This window comes from Carya illinoinensis, chromosome 3 (assembly GCF_018687715.1).
Source record: "Carya illinoinensis cultivar Pawnee chromosome 3, C.illinoinensisPawnee_v1, whole genome shotgun sequence".
NCBI lineage: Eukaryota > Viridiplantae > Streptophyta > Magnoliopsida > Fagales > Juglandaceae > Carya > Carya illinoinensis.
In genome coordinates this window covers 17,125,857-17,140,443 of record NC_056754.1, presented here as the reverse complement: position 1 = coordinate 17,140,443, position 14,587 = coordinate 17,125,857, and the positions used below count along the sequence as shown (strand labels likewise).

Here is a 14,587-nt window from a genome sequence, read left to right as displayed (position 1 = left end):
TGTAAATATAAATTTAAATCTTTATGCTAATTATCTTTATTATATTCTTTACAAAATAAAACTATAGTCTCAATTAAAGACATAAATATCTTAGGATGATCCATTCGAGTTGAATTGGACACATACATTAAAAATGAAATTTATACAACCAGAACTTCCAAGGAAAATAATAGAGTTTGATTACAAAGAATCACCTGAAGTTTCAGGTTGGAGGAGTCATTACGCCTATAACTAAGGGTATGACTAAAAATACAGTTACTGAGGGAGAGCCTGGAGATATGAAAGAATCAACAGAACATCTAACAAGCATATATAGCGAAGAGAACAATTAACCGCTTGTATGATCCGCATTCAAGGAAGAATGGGATCTTTTTATCCCAGCAATCAGAGACAGTATCATCTATCTTTCGGCTAAGATCAAGCGAGGGGAGTGGTCATCATACATTAATATCTGAACGCTTTGATATGGCATTACTGCTGATCTCTTGAGAGCCAGTCGGAGAATCTTGGGAGGCTGTAACCTTCAGAAACAAAAACTGGCTGCTGAGGATAAAGCGTGGGAGGTGGTGTCAGATTGCGTTGCGCTGGAAGGGGAGGGAGCACGTTGTACTTATAAGGATCTCCAATGGAACTGCAAATGATAAAGATGTTGGTCAGTGTGGCTGCAAATGGAAGACATCATATTGTGCACCAAAAATAATATACCATTCAACACCACTCATATGAGTTAATTAAACAGATATGCAACCCAATAAGCTGTGAAACAAATAATATGTGAAACCAAAATAAGTAAATATCTTTTCTTGATATGCAATGGATATTTTTATTGATGAAAGCAATAGGCACCTAAATAAGTTAGTATTAATCACACCCACATTCTATCAAATTCAGAATCTTGAATTTTTAAGCATATCTCACGACCAGATGATGATGATTGTTGTTGTTTAAAGAAATCTGGTCACAAGCAAAGCAGAAATTCTCGAGTGTTCAACAGAAATTACCTCATGTTCTTGTAAGACTGATCTCCATCACTTAAACCTTCATCTAAACGATGTGAGGCTCTCTGGACTGAAGATATAGACAACGGAGTTGGTGCAGGAAAGTCGTCGGAGAAGTATCTTCTTCTGATCAGCTGAAACAAAGGGTTGCCAAAAGAGTTGGATGATGTCAGAAAGGGAAAGGGAACTTGGGGGAGGAGGAAAGGAAACCTACACAAAGAACAAGAATACAGACCAGACGAAAAAATTTCACCACAGCTTCCTTGTCATATCTTGCTTCTTTCGCAGCCTGCATATGCCCAACACATCCACCATGACATTCAAATATTATTACGCAGATCTACTACCAATATCTATGATCATCACTGCATCAACTATTACCCTTTCAGTTTTACTATATCCCTATGCCTGCCCTTGATGTAAAGGCTCTAGAATTTTCTATTAGATCTTAACCGCTCCCAATCTTGCAAAGTTTGTTCACAGAATATAATCCAACAAGTGGTGGTTTACATATAAGTGAATTAGAGATGCAGAAATGGCCAGGCAGAAATGGAATCATCTTATTTTTCAACAATTTGATTCACAAGTCTTCCTAACTCGTGAGCTGGAAATAGCAATTGAATCATAATGGAAGTAATATATTGCATGAAATCATCTAGTAAAATCCTCAAATCACATTATCTATCAAGCAAAAGAATTTTACGAGAAGCAACCCCTGCAAAAAAGAAAAACAAAGAAAAAACGAAAAAAGACAAAAAATGGGCACATAACATAATCGTAAAGTGAGCCTCGATATTTTTCATGGGTTGTAATAAAAAAGGTCTCTCCATATTTCTAATAGATATATAGCTAGGTGTAAGAATCTCTCACGAAATTTTGCGGGAAATTAGTTTGAAGAGAAAATCGTGGGGACATCATTGTCTGGAAGTGCAAAAATACATGTAAGATATGAACCATAAATGGAAGAAGAGCTGAAAGAGAGAATAATGCTTCATAACAGCTGAAAGAGCTCCGCATAGACAAAGTATTAAAGTTTCATAAAAGTTCCCTCTGTGCCAGTAAAGACCATTAAAGTCTCAAAATTTAAAATCCTTGACAATTTTCCACAAAACAGGAAAAGCACCTAAGTTTTGAAAGGGAGTTTCTTCCAAAATGACAAATTTCTAATACAAGTTAAGAATTGGTGCCTGAGCTCAAAATATCAGGCATGACACTCACTTATGAGACTTATGTTGAAACCACTAATATGGAGTTAGCCAACAAGAAAAGTAGATTATGAGAGACAGGATGCTCGAGTACTACTGCTGAAACCTCCCATTCCATTGAAGTACAACTTGGCCCTGCACGAGAAAGTTTCTGAAACCAAGAAAGTACATATTTCTGCTTTTGAATTTAAGTAATTCAATTTCGCAATTGATTTCAATTGTATGATGTACTACAATGCTATGCAAAAGAGGGACTTGGTTTCCAGTCCACTCAAGTAAAAGGCATGTGAATCCTAAATATAAGGAGATTTAAGGTGTCAGACCCAGGAAAACAGGAATAGACAGGTGGACAAACAACGAAAACTCAGAACTTAATCATCTTTTCATAGCAATTGAATGCGTGAGTTGGTTGAGTAGCAAGAACACAACAGATTCATTATATGCTATCTAAATTACAATGTAGTAATTCGTTTTCCATGGGGCACTTCAGTAGTGACAGAAGAACAGGATTTTTTTTTCTTGGGAAGAGAGAAGAGGCGGGGGGGGGGGGGGGGGGGGGGGGGGGGAGGGGAGGGGAGGTAGGGGAGGGTGTATTTCCTATGCCAAATAACAATGATGCAATCAAAGGGTTAAGTCCAAATTCTTACTGCAAGAAGGCTTCCATTGCTGGGAAAACTCTCGATCAGGGGAAGTTCCTCACTGGATGGAAGTAAACCCTGCTTCTCAACCCAATGACGAGCTCCATCAACAATATTGCCACTGCTTCCTCTTGTACCCTCCTTTGCAGCGATATCAACTTTATTACCGATAACAATATATGGGACTGGAAGGCCAAAGGGACCACCAGATCCTAGGGGAGCTGAAAATGTCCCATTTGCAGCAATTTCAGTGGCCCATTTCTGCAAGCTTGTTTTTGTCCTTCTCTGGGAGAGATCATGAACAAAAATAACACCTGCACTCAAATTTCAAGCCAGCTCATAAGTAGAATTCGTAGAACAACCCTGTGTGCGGTATTTATTGAGGCACCATAGCTTTAGTGGGGAGTACAATTGGGAAACGACGTTTGATCGCTGTTGAATATGATTGTATTGCTACAATAGTAGATAGCAAACGGTGATACTACTTAGGGGATGAGAAATGTGAAACAGTGCGACTTGTATGGATGGCCCCATAAAGTTTCATGTAAAAATACTGATTTTCCTTCATCTTTGAATTACACAGATTTACTTTCCAATACCAACCAATTCATTACTAATATTGCTTTACTTTCCTGCTGCATCAAACTTGCATCTATGCAACTCATATTTAATTTTGCCCTGGATTCCCATGCTTTGGCATCTTATAGGACGGTTCCAATTAACTCACCAGTGGTTCTCACAAAGTAGTTCTCATAGTCTGGAGTCCAATGTGGGATAACCATATGAGACCATCACTATATAGAACTTGCATTGATCAGGAGATGCAATAATGTTTGATCAGGCTGCGCATTTTTTAGTTGAATATCTATATTGACACCACTTACAATTGGAAACCACTGCTCTTTTGGAGCCTTCTCTTCTACTTTAAATTCTACATGCACATGCTCTTTTGGAACTTTTTTTTTCCCCTTTAATTTCCAAGTCATTGACCTACACAATATTTTTGTACAAGTGATTTGACATACACAATTAGCTATCAGGAGAATAGAACATTTATGGAATGAAAAAAATCGGTACTCACCATTGACTTGGGAATAGAAAAGCGACCGGCAGTCTTTGTAACAGTCATGTCCTGATACATCCCAAAGTTCCACAAAGAAATCTCTCTCAGAATCACCTTTTATGCTACTTGAAGAGCTACCAGAATTTCCATATGTAGTGTGCTGGGTAAAAGGAGTGGCAAGAATTTCCATAATGTCAGCACCATATTTAAATATCCTTGCAGAATCAAAGAAATTTTTTAAGTCTTACCTTCACACCAACTGCACACCCGATCGTTTGAGGAGGGCGAGCGACAGAACCACCTTTGACAATTAGATGAACAAGAGAAGTTTTCCCAACACCTACCATGAGATCACGAACTGAATATAGGTAAATAAAGGACTAAAGACTTTTACAGGGTAATAAAGAAAGCAGATATTTTGTGAAAGCAAGTCATTTCGTGAAAGCAAATAATCAGTCTTCCTCAATCTCAATTCCTGTGTGACATGTTAACTTTACATCAAATGTCTCATTTTAGATACAAAATAATGATTGGATGGACTGGCTGAATATCATAATTATATGATCCATTGTCCATCCTAGATATCTAAAAATTATGCTATTGTAGATTGTAATGTACTCCGTCTTGATGGACAGCCCAGAAGCGATAGACACAACACCTCTAGACTAAATACTGATAATGCACACCTCATGCATTACTTACTATGGTTTGAATTTGTGCGACAAATAAAAAATGAAATAATAAGTATGACAGTGGAATTCAAGAATTGAAATTGTCAGTTAGCTTTCTGGTTTAATTAGAATAATTTACCCGAGGTGCACTTGTAAGAAACTCATTGCTGAGGGCTTGTGCACCCCTAGGATTAGTCAGGACGCTGTTCCTAGACACCCGGTGCCAATAAAAAAAAAATTAGAATAATATTGCATTATGTTCTCAATGCATTCAGATTTCAGAGTTTAAGAGCCCTTTCAAATTCTTCCAGTTAGGACTAAGATAGATTTGATAGATTCAGAAGCACCGACAATGCTGTAATTATCCCCCTTAACGTAAGTATTGTTACCACCCTAATTAGCAATCTGTTTCTTTAAGCACCTAGTTATTGTGGAAACATTTGCATCCACCACCTGCTCATTAATATAAGAATTATCTGAAAGAAGTGAAATGCCATGGTATTGTCACCAATTTCTTGTGAGTAAGCTATAAGTATGCATGAAAGTAAGTTATATTGAATTGTGTGTGTTACCTTATACCATTCACAGCCAATTTCTTGCGTCCTGTAGGTTTTTGTGTTCTTTTTATTTTTCTTTCTAGACCTATAAGTAACTTGTGAGAATAAAATATATTCTTATGCTCAATAAGGTTCATGGAAGTAAGGAGCGAGAAAATTATTTTCATCAGTCTAATCTAAACAGCCACACTCATAAAAAAATTTACATACACTGCCTCCTGTTTATCCTACCAGTTTCGAGCAGAATTTAAGACTTAGTAACATATTCTGCATACGGGTTTAACGCATATAGAGATCATTAAACATCCAACATGACGGCATATTACCAGAATCACAGAAGCATATAGAAAACAAATAAATACAGAACCAATCAAAAACGAAAAGAAAAAACAAATAGTGTAACATAACAGCAAATAAAGAAGATAACAGATGTAGAATGAAAACTAACAAGTACCTGAGTCTCCAACAACAAGTACCCGAACCTGTCCACAAGGCGATGCACCGCTTTGTTCTTTGTTCTCTCTCTCACGGTTCCTCCAAAACATGATTTCCTCAGAACTTTAAACCAAAATCACCTCCGAACGAAGCCCCCAACCAATTTGCATCCTCACTCGTTTACCAATCCAAGTAACATGAAGCAAACTTAACTTCCACGAAGAGCAACGTTCTCTCGACATGGGCACCCCAGATTTCAATCTCAAAACCATGATTAGATGAAAAATAGGCTAAGATCTAAGCCGAAATTACATAATATATTACAAAACACTTTGTGTTGTAAGGGAAACAAATGACAATACAATCACTCCCGCTGCTCAAACAAAAAAGCATGAACCAGCGGATCCGGCAAGAAATCTTGAAGTGGGTCTCGTTTGAAAAATTCTAGCTCCAAAAATGGCAAAAAAAAAAGAAATAGGTTCTCTTCCAGAACAAGATTGAACTTAAAAAAACCGCAAAAATAAGAAGCGGGTCTTGCTCCAAACTGACCGTGGAGCTTAGTATTGAATAGCATTAAAATTAAACATCTCTGAATAAAGATATGAGGGATGCTGAACCAAGAAACTGGCTTTTGTTCGGTTTTTTTTTTCTTTTCCCAACTATAATGAACAAAAAAATCAAACGGTAAGCAAAATGGATTGTGTCGGTGAGGTGTAGGTGCTCGAAATGGAACGTGGGTGATGTGAGGGGGAGAACGAACTTGATAGAGAATTGTTCTCGCCATTGGTGGGTGTTGTGTACGCTATAAAAAATCGCGTGAATACAGTAGCTGGTTCGAAGGTCACCGCTTGGAAACACGCAGAAACATGGCACAATGTTGTAATGCTTTTGTAGCATGTTGGGTAAAAAAACAACTTCAAAAATAAACCCAAGCCTTAATAATCCGGCTAAGAGTAGCATTACATATTCAGTTGTGTACTAGGGCCCATTCATAAAAGATTGAAGCCCATATGTGGACAAGCGAATGCCGACAAAATAGCAGTTCGATTTCCCAGCCACTTTAATAATTGTCTGCCAACATGACCATCAGGAGGTACACAGAAAGAAGTGTCATTGTACTCTGGCCTCGGCCGTCTCGATCTTTTTGGTTCTCCATAGAACATATATATTATTTGGACTATATATATATAAGATTAATATTATATAAATTAAGGCCAAGAAGGGTTTTTTTTTGGGGGTATTCAGGAGGAAGAAGAAGAGTGGGAGGAATTAGCTTGTAAAGTCCAACCAGTAGGAACCATAAGAGGGGTCTGGTTATAATAGACAACACAAGGACTTTCATGGTTGTGCACTCCCTCGTACGTTGTTATCACGTAGCTAGCGTCTTCTCCGTCCCTCTCCACCCTCTTCTTCACGTTGCATCCTCCGCTTGAACATTTGTAGTAGTTCCTGTTTTATCACAGATCAAATGAATCTGATCAGTTATAATTAGAATTTATGTTTACATCCCACCAACATGAGAAACATGATTAATCTCAACCAGAAGTACTAGTACAAATTAAAAGCTTTCACGTCTAATCCTTTAACGCCATTAATATGGCATGAATTAAGATTAATGTTTAATTATCTGTACGTGGTACTACTACTCCTCAAGATCGAGTACTCATGAATCGAGTTGATCTGTATGTGCAACTTGAAAATAAGGATTAATTTCATGAGAGTCTTCTGCACGCACGCACGTACGTACAGCCATGTTTTTGACAGTCCGCCAGGATTTGTGCACCAAATTAATACAGCCATATAAATTGATGGCAGACCCCATGATTGTCCACAAATTAAGATATTTCTTTTGAAACATTAACACTCCAATATTATCCAGCGCCTTTCAATACTTTATAAGCTAGCAGCCTCCCCACTTTCTCTCTGATCATCAGATCGAACGTCACCTGATCTTCATGATCACCACATGATTATTGCACAAATTAGTTTCGAATAAATTAAATATGCTAGCCATATATATATATATATATATAGAACTTTGTTAATCTAACTAGATATATATAGAGAATAAAGTGCCTAGCTAGCTAGATCGACCTCATGAATATATTATGATATTAAATATATATCATATAATGTGCTAGTTCTCAAGTCTCTACCCACCATAACTTGAAAGGCTTTGATGCCACGTATAGTGGTGGAAATCCAGTAGTGCAAGAGGCGGCTAATAAAAACCCTTTGAGCACATTAAGTTATTAACAATCATTTCTTGTTAATTTCTTTCCCAAATGACAATATAAAAACCCTACTTACACACGCATAGATGTGCGCTGTGTGGATCAATAATCATCTATAAAAGCTACATATATATATATATATATATATATATAGCTAGCACATCCTGCAATATTTAATATATATAACTACTTATAATTACGATTTTTGTATCCTAAATTCTTGATGTTCTGGACATATAAAATAGAAAGGTGCGTGCATGCAAGCAGTATGCCAAGTACCATATGTATGGTGATCATGAATGAAGTAATTAAAAATACTGTAGTCATATGAGTCATTTCATTTTCCTACCTAGCTATTACTGCATGCGGGTTTCTCAAGACCATACATATAGAAACTTATTTAGGGAGAAGACCAAGAGTAATATTTCACTGTTTTCACGCATGTGTACGTGGTACTTTCCATATATCAAATAGTCAAATCAAAGCTATATATATATTTTGAAGGGATGAGAGACACTCCTATCTTGGCTAAAAAGCAAGTTTGTCTGAAGATGATGTATAAACAGTATAGATATGTCGATCATGTTATAATAACTTAGATGTCAATTATGGCTTTGGACTAATTTACTGGTCTCTGAGGGTGCTTACGATTCCTTGTAGAATTAATTAGCCGCGCGCAAGTGCTATAATATTGTCCTTTCCAGTTTTCCTCTCATTAATCTGATCTATCTGTTTTTTTCCCTTTCCCTTGGCCTTTAATTAGTGTAAAGATTTCCTATATGTACATGTTCTTTGGGTATTCATGTATACGTAGTTTTTTTTTTTTTTTTCCTTTTAATTAATTCCCATGATCACTAGTTTCAAATTAAATTGTTCAAAATTTTGGCATGAATATTTATTAATATTTTATCATATTTAATATTTTTTAAAATGGTAAATACTTATGTGATGAAATATCAATCATATAGGAAACAAGATTCGAGATTTAGAAAATTTCTTGGAGTAAAATATCCAAAGAATTATGGAGAATCCTAATTATATATCATAGCCTTCGAATTAATTATAATAGGATGATTATGCAGAGTAAACCCATACGCATGGAGAGCCCAATATTGATTTTGTAAATTAATTAAGATATATAGCTTTGTTAAATGAAAGAAAGGAAGAAGAGTTTAACTAGATTTAAATGTAAATTTAAAGAAAAGACGTACTAGAAAAATGAACTATCTTTTGAACTTCAGTAAGAATGTTAAAAAGCATAAAAAAGTGTTAATTAATTATTAATTTCTATGTATACAAATATCACTCAAAAGATACATGATATGTATATGCACTCCAATACAAAGATTATAAGTAAAGATCGCAGCCATACGTATATATGATACACGATGATCAAGAATGATCGATCGATAGCGCGCCATCATTGACACATAGTACAGACGCAGTGGTAATGTAACACACCACGCCTGCATGCACTTCGATCCGTCTCATGGACCACTCGATCGACCCATGCCTCACATGACTACATTCCCACTCTTCCATTCTTTAACCCACTTGCACTTAATTAGACTCCTCGCTCACACAAGACTCCACAAGCACGGACAACTTGATCATCTTGTCTATATTTCATTACTACTATCCCCCAGTATTCGTCGTATTTGTATTGTGCAAGTCGGGTTTACTTCCCAACATTGAAGCTTCATTCGCTTTAACTTGAGGAATAGCATATAAAACCCTGAAATTGTGCGAGTTTCTTTCTCTCTTTTTCTGATGTGATGGTGTAGTAGTACCGTGAGTTAGTACTGTCTCTGCAGTCCCCTCAAGAAAATTAAAGTACTGTTGCGGCTTTCTCACTCTTGTCATCGCACAAACACGCACACACAGAAAGACGAGCAAAAGTAAATTCCCTTGTCTCAGTTCGCGAAGAAGAGGAGAGGAGGAGGAGAAGGATGATGATGATGATGTTGATGATCGAGGAGAGGAGGAGGAGGCGGAGGAAAATAAATAAGAAAAACAAAATAGTGACAAGAAATCAGTACTGACACGTACGGAATTCAGATGTTATTTTGCTTCTGGTGTGTCTGGGAGAGAGTAGATAGAAAGAGAAGAGCTAAAGATCGAGGGCCGAGATCAGGTTCTGTGGTGAGCCTAACAAGCCAAAAATGTTCACATCTAATGTCCATGGGGTCCAGCTGAACCATTTTAAAACCAGGGGATCCACTGGTTCTAATTCCGTGCAATCAGCAGAATATGTTAAAATTAAACCCCCCTCTCTCTCTCTCTCTCTCTCTCTCTCTCTCTCTCTCTGTGTCTGTGCATATATCACTGGTGGAACCTCTTTTTTATTTTAAAGCTAGAAATCCACCATTTTGATTTGAGAAATGCACACAGCACATTAAACTATCTTCATCCAACTATTTCACCATCTTAATTTTAGCAACAGAATTAAAAACCCAGATAGAAAAGAACTAAAATCATCCACAAATTGGGAATTTAAATATTAATATTATATATTTACCTTGGGTTTGGGCTGTTCTTGACAGATTTCTTTCCGTACTTCCTCCACTTAAATCCATCATCCATCACATCCAGCTCTGATTGGGTTCTAAATGCAACCCTATGACCAGCATCCATCTTACTTTTCTTCACCCCAATAATTTGGCATCTTCTATACAGAAAAAAGAAAATTAGAGAAAAACTTCACCATAGCAATGATAATTAGGAACTAGAACCTTAATTTCGATCTTTTCTAAAAAAGAATAAGAAAGGGGTTTCACTTGCATGTCGTTATTTCTCGATGTTGCACCAATGGATCCGGCAGATGAGGCGTCCATGATCTTTTCCGATGATGCTATTCTTTGCTGGGACGTCGAGTCTTGGTCAGCACCACCATCAAGCATATTCAGATACTCCCACAATTCGAAATCCCAAGACAAAGGATCAGCAGCAATCTCGGGTAGGTGTGTGTAATTAGGGTTAAGATTAGGGTTTTCAGGGAAACGATCCATTGCCAGTGAGAAGTTAGCTGCTTGTGGGAAAAGAAAGTGTAAAGCTGAGAACAGGCAGGGGGATATGGTAGCTAGTTATGAGGCATGCATGCTTCCCATAAAATACGGTATAATATTATAGAAGAATGTGTAATATTATTTATGGAAGCTAGGTGCTTGATAATAATATTTATACATATATCTTTATTTGAACAAGCGCCTTCATAGACACTTTCGTGGAGGAATCACAGAAGGTTCTTTTTCCAGGGGAAGCCACGTGTAATTTCGGGATGATGTGTTTGATGATGGTGGCATGATGACGTAGGATGGACCAGTATGTAACTATAGTTTGGTCTCCTCCTTTTGATAGGCGGAGGGATATTTCGGTGGGAGGAAGTGCCGTGTAGAGTGTAGTGCTAACGTTATGATTATATATGGATAAGAAAAGCCATCATGCTCTCTCTTTAGTGTCTAGTGTCTGAAAATTCTTGACTCTTGGCGGACAATCAGACCACCCTATTTATCGTTTATTAGGTTCGGTTCGGTTCGGTTCGGTAATCAGATATTCTCATTTCAAATTAAAAATTTTTATTTTATTATTATATTTTTTAAAATTTTTATACAAAATTTAATAAATAATTCTCAAAATAATATTATATCTTAAAACTTAAATTTCCAACTTAACCTTACTCTCAATTTGGATACCAATTAAGTACATATAAAATTTTTCATCTCATCTGTGCTGTATTACAATTTTTTTTATCTAGATATATTATATTTTATTTATAAATTTTAAAAATATCAATTTAAATAAACAATAATAAATAGTGATAAACAATAAAATCTGCTAATAAACAGTGTAAACAGTAATAAACAATATACAATTGGGTTAAAAATTTAAATAGTGGGACTCACACATATTTTTAATTCTAAAAATAAAAACTATCTCATCTCATCTCACTCTCTAAATATATATATATTTTTTATAAACTATTTAATTTCATCTTAATTCAAAATTTTTATTATTATTTAAACACATCTCATCTCATCCAACGATACTTCAAATTTGAATTTTTATACAAATCTATGACCAAGTCTTCTCGTCACGTCATGAGTATATAGTATTCAAATATTTTTGCAATATTCCTCCAATTATTATTAAATTTCAATTAATTTAATGTGTCTTTTAAAATCTTGAGTTGAAGATCTTTACGTATCAATACCATTCATCATCCTAAAATATAAAAAAATTACAACACAACATAATATCTAAGGGAAATGCTTTGGCCATGCCACCGCTGGTAGCTCCCGTTGGGAGCCTATTTTTTTTTTTTTTTTAAGGCTTGCTTTTGCTTAATTATTAAGTAAGTATTTTTTTAATAATATTGTAAATTTAAAAAAAAAATATTTAAAATTATTAAAAATATATATATATTAAAAAAAAGGTTAAAAAATAAAAACACATATTATAACTAGCGGTTTATCCCAACGCAGTAGTCATAGTGCTTATATCTAAATACAACTTTCTTTTAATTAAAAATAAATAAAAAGGACAATAAGGTATGACATATATATTATATATACACACACAGGCATATATATGTGTGTGTGCCCCCGCGCTCTTTTAACATTTATCTTTTTTGTATGATTAAAGTTTTAGGATAAATAGGTTAATTAATAACTATTTTTAAGTTTGTAATTTTCCAAAAGTATTAATTGAAAATTGATTAGAATTATTGTTAATTTATTGGGTTGAAACTATATATATATATATATATATATTATATATACACCTTGTCTTGACAATTCAGTCATGAATATATTATTGAATATAATCAATATTAATCTTATAAAAAAAAAATTTAGGAGGTTGAGATTCATGATGTTCCAATAGCCATTCATTAAGAGGAATAACATCTTTTCAATAAATCATTTTTAGAATTTAAATTTTAGCATCAAATTTTGGATTAATAAAATTTTATCACCTAAATTTTTTAAAATAGATTTAGGTTTTAAATTAACTTTTAACACTCTATAATAAATACCATAAATAATACTAAGAAAATTAAGTTTCTTCAACATATAAGTAGTAGCTCATAATTAGGAGATTAATTTGGATTAGATTGCATGCCCTAACATATATAGATAACCATCTCTTAAACATACAATTATTTTTACGTATTTTTTATAAACTCTTCTAATGTGATTGGTCAAAACAGTTATTTTATATTAAAAAAATTGACGTAATTAATTATATCAATGGAGTGCATAAAAAAGTAAATAAAAATAATTACACGTAAAATTTTTCTAAAATAAAATTCATTTTAATTGTTGCACCCAACTGTTTAAGAAAATCTAATCGGTTACTAATTAATTAGTGGCTATGCACGGGTTGTGATGATCATCACAAAGTACGTACTACCTGATCATGGGCGCATGCAAATTACTCGATCACTCAATTAATTAATTTAGAATTAATTTAATTTGTTATAGCCTGCAATCATATAAATATATATTTATTAATTATTTAATTAAAATTGAAAGATATGTTGGATGATTTTTTTTTTATTTGATCCTGAACCTTTGAATATTAATGACTCCGATCCCCTTTAACAATATTGGAGACTATAAAGCTAATTAGGTACACAATCATGATGATTTTAATTAGATATTGTCCCTCGGATCGGATCATCAAGTACTGATCATGCATTACTTTTGTATAAAGAATTATTCTTAATTAATTATCCCTAATTAAACAGAACTCCACTCTAATATTTAATAATTCATTTCAATTTAATTAATTAATGTTATATCCCCGCCCAATTAAACAAATTAATCGCTTGAGTTACGTACTACATCTATGAAACTAGCTAGCTTCAACAAGACGTTAAAGCTCAGATCTATCAAAATAGAACATGATGATCTGAACCCGGATGCATGCACATGTACATACATACATATATATATCATTTTTAATTTTCTATTTAAATCACATATTAATTAGTAAAATATAAGACTTTCTCGCAGTATTATATACCGCTTTTAATTCTAGCTAGCTAGCTAGCTAGCCGCCGGCTGTACGTCGGTGCATGGCTTTATAGTTTATTCTCTCTTTACTTGCCCGCCCATAAATTAAAGAAAAAAGCTATCTAGGCCGTTCAACTCTCATCGTTCGGTAAATTTTTATTTAATGATAAAAAAATAATTTTAAATATTTTGGTGTATTTTATTTTATTTTTTAAAAATATTTAAATAAATAAAAAAATCGAAAAAATCTAAGAATACATAACGGCAACAATGAGCGGTACTACTAACTTGTCCGCTCTAAATTAAAAGCTAGCTAGTTAGAGAATGAAATTAATAATAAAATTAAAAATTAAATTATTTATTTATTTTTTTGGATTAAATGGGACCGGAAAAGCATGCAGAATAAATCCAGCTGGCTCTACTTTATCAATTGCCTCACTTTTAAAGCTATACACTTTAAAAAAACTTCATCGTACAAAAGTGAAAGTTGTATCATTATCTTATCTCTGACACAGTAATACAATTTATCATCTTTTTATTATTTTATATTATCATATTAAATAATTAAAATTTATTTATAAATTTATTATTTAATATTATATCATAAAAGGATAAAAATATGATAAAAAATAAATTATATATATATATATATAATAGGAGTGTGGGGCAGGATATTTTTCTCTCCCACTTTTGATCTTTTTCCTCCCCTTCCAGCTTACAATTATCTCCATGTACGTACGTATAATTTCTTTTTAATTTATTGCATGTGGGC

At 34.1% G+C, this 14,587-nt stretch overlaps 1 protein-coding gene and 1 pseudogene across 2 annotated transcripts; both read right to left on the bottom strand.

Annotated features, from left to right (window-relative positions):
- Positions 1 to 103: 103 nt before the first annotated feature.
- LOC122303522 lies at positions 104 to 6,334 on the bottom strand (annotated as a pseudogene).
- Positions 6,335 to 6,482: 148 nt separating this feature from the next.
- Positions 6,483 to 10,958, bottom strand: LOC122303524 (probable WRKY transcription factor 51). 2 transcript variants are annotated; one of them, XM_043115338.1, is made up of 3 exons: positions 10,583 to 10,958; positions 10,320 to 10,469; positions 6,483 to 7,016 (listed from the first exon to the last, which is right to left on the bottom strand). In XM_043115338.1, exons 1-3 carry the CDS (start codon positions 10,807 to 10,809, stop codon positions 6,809 to 6,811), a joined length of 585 nt encoding a protein of 194 aa, XP_042971272.1. In that variant the 5' UTR covers positions 10,810 to 10,958; the 3' UTR covers positions 6,483 to 6,808. The 2 variants fall into 2 exon arrangements, with proteins under 2 accessions (XP_042971272.1, XP_042971273.1); XM_043115339.1 differs by having other exon boundaries at positions 10,320 to 10,466.
- Positions 10,959 to 14,587: the final 3,629 nt, after the last annotated feature.

Coding starts and splice junctions, on each gene's coding strand:
- LOC122303524 (XM_043115338.1), bottom strand. CDS start 10,809: ATGGATCGTTTCCCTGAAAACCCTAATCTTAACCCTAATTACACACAC. Junction 10,470..10,582: donor ACATCGAGAAATAACGACAT/GCAAGTGAAACC, acceptor TTTTCTGTATAG/AAGATGCCAAATTATTGGGG. Junction 7,017..10,319: donor AAGAACAGCCCAAACCCAAG/GTAAATATATAA, acceptor GTGATAAAACAG/GAACTACTACAAATGTTCAA.